General features: G+C 52.3%; 1 protein-coding gene across 1 annotated transcript in view; it reads left to right on the top strand.

Moving 5' to 3' along the window:
- Window positions 1–865, top strand: part of LOC106817907 (flocculation protein FLO11-like) — a 12691-nt gene extending 11826 nt beyond the window's left edge. The window contains exons 6-7 of the mRNA XM_014822618.1: window positions 130–522; window positions 849–865. Coding sequence (XP_014678104.1) covers window positions 130–522; window positions 849–865 — 410 coding nt within the window. The remainder of the gene's footprint in view (window positions 1–129; window positions 523–848) is intronic.
- Window positions 866–6486: the final 5621 nt, after the last annotated feature.

The following is a 6486-nucleotide window of genomic DNA, read 5'->3' as shown; positions in this document are numbered from 1 at the left end:
GTTATTATAGTAGTGTAGTAGTATTATATTGTTATTATAGTGTAGTAGTATTATATTGTTATTATAGCAGGATAATAGTAATAGTGAATAGACCGTAACTCGTGCGTCTGGCTGTGTGTTGTGTGGTAGGTGTTGGATGCGAGGCGGAGGCTGCGGACGGGGAATCAGGAAGCCAGAACGTGCTGCTCAAGCAGCTGCTGCAGTCCACCACGTCTGCCGAGTCATCGCCCGGCGACAACGCCCCCGACGACGACGACGATGATGACGACACGGCCCTTCCACACAGGTGCCGGGCCCTCAGCAGAGACGCCGCCGCGCCGCGGCCACTGCCGGAGGCAGACAGCAAGCCGCCGCCGCATGTGTCCGTCGCGGACGCCGCGCCACCGGCCGCCGCTGCCGTGCAATCACAGGAACTGCCAGCAGAGGGCGCCGTGTTGCCGAGCGGCGCCGAGACGGCGAGCGCGGCGAAAACAAGCGAGCAGCCGTCGGGATTGCTGCAGTCGGCGCGGGAAGCTGGGGTAGGTGCTGGTGCTGACACGCACGCATGTGTGACGGTGGGAGGATGCAACGTGTGTGTGCATGCATGGGTTCGTGTTTGTGTGTGCGTGTCCGTGTGTGCGTGTCTGTGTGTGCGTGTCCGTGTGTGTGTGTGCGTGTCCGTGTGTACGTGTCCGTGTGTGCGTGTTTGTGTGTGCGTGTCCGTGTGTGCGTTCGTTCATTTATAGTCGCGCGAGTGATGTGATCTCTGATGTGTTTGTGAGTGAGTGAGCTCTCTCTTGCTTGTTTGTATGTTGTTACAGGCGTATGCGGAACATGCGTGCGTATAATGTCTGTATCTGTGTTTGCAGGCGGACACGGCGTCTGACTTTGACATCGATGAGCCTATACAGCTGACGGCTGAGCAGCAGAGACAGCTGGAGATGCTAGACCAGATGCCGCTCACCGCACGCACGGCCGACAACGACGGCCACCACGCCTCCGCCCCCAGCGTTGCCGCCGCCGCCGCGGTGCCGCCGCCGCCACCCCCGCCCCCGCCGCCGCAGCAGCCGTCGTTGCAGCCGCCACGCCCAAGCACAAGACAGCGGAACAGCTGCTCGGTAGGGCCTAGCTCTCGCGCGTTGCCACGGTGACGGAGGTGCGGGGGAGGGTCGTGGGGAGGCATGGGTGTGTGTTCGCTTGTGTCATGGCGGGCGAGTGGGAGGGAGGGGGTAGAGGGAGGGGCTTGAGGGAGGGGATGAGCCTGAGCTAGCGGGGTGTACATTTGTGTGTAGAGTGTAAGGGATAGCATTGGTAGGAGGAGGGGGGCGACAGGATGGGAGAGCCTAAGCTAACAGGGTGTAAATTTGGCAGGGAGGAAGGGGTAGCGTAAGTAGGAGAGAGGAGGAGGAGATGGTGTGAGCCTTAGCTAACTGCATGGCAAAATGGCAAATGGTAAATCCGGCAGAGTGGAAGGGGTAGCATTGGTGGGAGGGAGGGGAGCCAGGGGGTGGGGTCAGGATGCTCTAGCTGGTGTGTGGACGCACGCGCGGCGGACAAGTAACAGTTCTTCAGTTGTAGGTGGCGCTGGTGCGTGGTAAGGCATGTCTCTCTCACTCACACGCACGCACGCACGTGCGCACACACACACACACACACACACACACACACACATATATATATGTATATATATATACATATATATGTATGTGTATGTATATATGTATATGTGTACATGTGCGATGGGAAGTTTGTAGTTTGTAGATGCCAAGCTAACGCTGCCACGTACGTATGATCGCCTCATGCAGATCACCCGAGCATCGCTCACGCTCAACGCCTAACATGCATGCTCACTTGTTCACCGGATCCCTCTCACACACAGTTATTAGTGGATGCCCCCTCGTTAGGGTGCGCACGGTAACTAGTGGATGCCCCCTCGTTAGGGTGTGCACGGTAACTAGTTGATGCCCCCTCGTTAGGGTGCGCACGGTAACTAGTGGATGCCCCCTCGTTAGGGTGCGCACGATAACTAGTGGATGCCCCTTCGTTAGGGTGCGCACAGTAACTAGTTGATGCCCCCTNTATGCATGGCTTCATGCAGATCACCCGAGGCATCGCCTCACGCTCAACGGCCCAATAACATTGCGATTGACTCACTTGATTCACGGATCCTCTCACACACAGTTATTTAGTGGACTGCACCCCATCGATTATAGGGTGTGCACGGTAACGAGTGGATGCACCCTCTTAGGCAGTGCCCGCACGGTAAACTAGTGCGATGCCCCTCGTTTAGGGTGTTGCACCACGGTAACTAGTTCCATGCCCTCGTCTCGGCTTCGCGCAACAGAGTAACATAGTGGATGCCCCACTCTATAGGACAGTAAGCGCAACGAGTAACTAGAGTGGATGACCCCCTCTTAGGGTAGCGCCAACTGGTTAACATAGTTTGATGAACCCCCTCGTTAAGGTGTGCGCACGGTAACTAGAAGTGGAGCCCCCTCCGCTTAGGGTGCGCACGGTAACTAGTGGCCATGCCCCTAGTCAGGGGTGTGCATGGTAAACTACGTGGAATGCCCCCGATTAGGGAGTGCGCACGGTAACTAGTTGATGCCCGCCTCGTTAGGCGTGTGCACCCAGAAACTAGTCGCGCACCCGCGCCTTGCCCCCTCAGTTAGGGTCGCGCCAACGGTAACTAGTGGATTGCCCTCGTAACGGAGGTCTGTCGCGCCACAAAGAGTAACTAGTGATGCCCCCTCGTTCTGGACGGTGGCGCACGGTAACTAGATGGATTGGCCCCCTCGTAATAGGTGCGCAAGAAACTAGTGGATGCCCCCTCGTTAGGGTGCGACCCGGTAACTAGTGATGCCCCCTCGATTAGGCGTGCTGCGCACGGTAACTAGTGCGTGCCCCTTGTTTGTTTCAGGAAGTAGCCGCACAGTAAACTAGTGAGATGCCCCCTCGATTAGGGTGCGCACAGAATAAACTAGTGGATTGCCCCCGGTTGGAGATCTGTGCACGATAAACTTAGTTGATGCCCCCTTGCGTGAGATTGTGCATGGATAAATGTGTTTGGGGATAGTTGACTATATGAAATTTATTAAGTCGTCTGTGAGCGTGCACGTACGTTAAATCAACAGCATGATGACATAGAAAGCTGTCTTATATCTCAGATACAGTTTGCAGTCTCCCCATGAGGGGCTTTTGTCATCTGTGACATAGCGTATCACGCAGCATGTGGTGAAATCTGCTTACCATGACAGTTCGCACCACAGTCCTTGAAAAACGTCCTTGATTTGAGGGAGTCCTTGAGAAGTCCTTCAATTTCATTAAGAATGTCTGTTAGAAAGAATCCTTGCCTGTAGAGTGTAATAAAAAGAAATTTTCGTACCATCAATAATGTAGCAAACCTCAATAAAAATTGCATTAAATATGAGCTTAAAAAGCTGCTAGACACGATAGACAGGTTAAATGTATGATCACAAATTACAGTAAGTCAGTAAATCGTCAAGCTTAAAGTCAAGGTATGTTGTAGAGGTGATGTGTTTTGAAGAAGGGTTATTAATGTTGATCCCAGGTATAGTTTTGGAGGTGAAAGTGATTTAGAATGCGGGTTAATTAAGATTAATCAGGATATGTTTTGTTCTGCTGTCATGACATTTCCGATAAAATGTCCCTTAAGAATTCTTGATAAAATGTCCATCTGAAAAAGTCCTTGAAACATTTTTCAGTTCTGTGTGAACCATGTGTACGGATGTGAGTGCGCCGGCACACCTGGGGGTTTTACCTGTTTGCACGGATGATGTCATACCTGAATGCTTATTATAGACCCTCTCATCTCTTCACATGCATCCTTGTTAGCAGCAGCAACAGCAATAAATCTCGCTGCGTCGTGCACGAGCGTGGGATTACAATGAGGGGAAATTCGTAGCTTATTTCGGAACGCGTACGTGCCGATGCCACTTCGCCATCCCACGCATCGACGCATGCGGGAAATCCTTTGAGCTCAATACGTTGTAAGGATGGGCAGAAGCAGATGCGGGAAAATTAGTAAGCGCCTGATAACATGAGTGAGAACTCTCCACTCTCTATTTGATGCTGACAGGTAGTGTTGTTGTTGACATGGAAGCACTCTGTGCAGCGTGTGTGTAAGGTGCAAGCACAGGTAGTATGTATGGATACGCCTAACCCTGCGTGGTGTCGCAGTAGCAATTTATAGACACACCCACTACCTGCTACCTTACATGCACGTACAGTAGAGGTGGGGGTGGTTTGGTGGCTGGTCCGGTTATCAATACGCTGTGCTGTGGATGCATAGTAGAATTGACATGTTCTTTTCATATCCCATTAGTTAGTATGTGTTGGATGTAGGATAGAATGATGTCTTTACTCCCCTATGTCATGTGTGGGGATGATAGGATACGAATGATGTCTTTCGCTATTTTCCCCTCTTTCCCCTTTCTCCATGTAGTCATGTTGTGTGGCATGTATTAGGATAGAATGATGTCTTTCTATCCCTGTGTCATGTGTGTGGATGTAGGATAGAATGATGTCTTTCTATCCCTGTGTCATGTGTGTGGATGTAGGATAGAATGATGTCTTTCTATCCCTGTGTCATGTGTGTGTGTCGGATATAATGGTATCTGATGCTGTTAGTACGGGGTATAGGGTGCGAAGTGCATCTATCTCTCCCTACTGTGTCGCGTAGCTTAGTGCCTGCCACTGCTTGCTTCGTGTACCGCCTGTAGGGCATCGGTGCACCGGTCCTCACATCTATCTCCTGCCTGTTGTATCAAGTACGTGTACCTGTAGCATGGTGCAGTCTCCATCTATCCCTCCTGTATGTATATACGTGTACCTGTAGCATGGTGCAGTCTCCATCTATCCCTCCTGTATGTATATACGTGTACCTGTAGCAAATGGTGGACAGTCTACCATATTATCCTCCTGTATGTATCATTATCCCTAGCCTATAGCATGGTGGCAGTCCTCCCATCTGATACCTTCCTGTATAGTGGATATACGTTGCGCTGTATGGCCATGGGTGGAGCGTCTCCATCTGATCCTCCCGCTACTTATATACTGTGTAACCTTACATGGATGGCACGTCCTCGCTCATCGCAATAACCTCGCTGGTAATGTGTATAACGTGTGGACACTGCTAGGCATGGTGGCACGTCTCCCGCACATACTATCTCTCATCGTAAACTGTACTAGTCACGCTGTACCTGTTAGCACATGGTGGCAGTCTGCCCATCTTATCCTCCTGTAATGTATACTTACAGTGGGTGGCCTGGGTAGCATGAGAGTCTGCACCTCTCCATCTGTAATTAAACGTGTGACCCTGTAGGCATGGTGCAGTCTCTATCTATTCCTCCTGTATATATATACGTGCGCGTGTGTGTTCGTTCCCCTGGCGCTTTCACTGCATTCGCAGCGTGTAGGATAGTGCGTGGGCTGACCCTTGCCGCTGCTGCATGAGTGAGTGTGTGTGTGTGCGTGTGATGGCACGTTGCCCCTGCAGCATGTATGTGTGTAGGCGCGCTTTTAATGTCGCTTGGCTGTTGTTGTCCCCGCAGGTGCCAAGGAACCGACAAAGTACCGGACAGCTGAGGAACTGCTTGGTAAGGATGCGAGTGTGTGAGCGCGGCGCGTGTATGGCTGCCGTCGCCGTCTGTGGTCGCGTTCGTTAGCGATTTTTTCTGGCTAACATCTCTGCTCTCTCTCTCTCTCTCTCTCTCTCTCTCTCTCTGCCCCTCTCTCGTCTCTCTCTCTCTCTCTCTGCCCCCCTCCCCCACAGCCCCATTGTCTGTCTCTGTTCTCGCAACCTCCTCTAATCTTCTCTCTTACTCTTCTCTCTCACTCTTTCTCTCTTACTCTTTCTCTCTCACTCTCTGTCTCTCTCTCGCTCTCTCTCTCTGCTCTCTCTCCCCACCTCCCCCTCTCTCTCTTCTCTCATCCCTCTCTCTCCCTCCTCATTCCCTCTGTTTCTCTCTCTTCACCCCCTTCTCCTCTCTCTCTCTTCCTCTCTCTTCTCTCTCTCTCGCTATCTCCTCCTCCTCTCTCCCCTCTCTCCTCTCTCCTCTCTCCCTGCTCCGCTCTCCCTCTCCCTCTCCCTTCCCTCTTCCCTCCCTCTTCCCTCCCTCTCCTCTCCCTCTCCTCTCCTCCGCTCTCCTCTCCTCTCCTCTCCCTCTCCATCTCCCTCTCCCTCTCTCTCTGTCTCGGCGTCGTGTCTTCTGTCACGCTGTGATTGTCGCTGGATTGCGGTTTCACGGCGTGTGGATGCGTTTTCTTGTTGCTTGGCCGTGGCACTGTGTTGGTTCTACTGTTGTCGGTGTGTAAAAATTTAGCGTGTGTCTCAGTGTGTGGGTTAGTGTGTCAGTGTGTGGGTGGTTGTGTCTCAGTGTGTGGGTTGATGTCTCAGTGTGTGGGTTAGTGTCTCAGTGTGTGGGTTAGTGTCTCAGTGTGTGGGTTGATGTCTCAGTGTGTGGGTTAGTGTCTCAGTGTGTGGGT

The sequence above is a fragment of the Priapulus caudatus genome, unplaced genomic scaffold (assembly GCF_000485595.1).
Source record: "Priapulus caudatus unplaced genomic scaffold, Priapulus_caudatus-5.0.1 Scaffold1920, whole genome shotgun sequence".
Classification (NCBI taxonomy): domain Eukaryota; kingdom Metazoa; phylum Priapulida; class Priapulimorpha; order Priapulimorphida; family Priapulidae; genus Priapulus; species Priapulus caudatus.
This window is presented reverse-complemented; position numbering and strand designations above follow the sequence as displayed.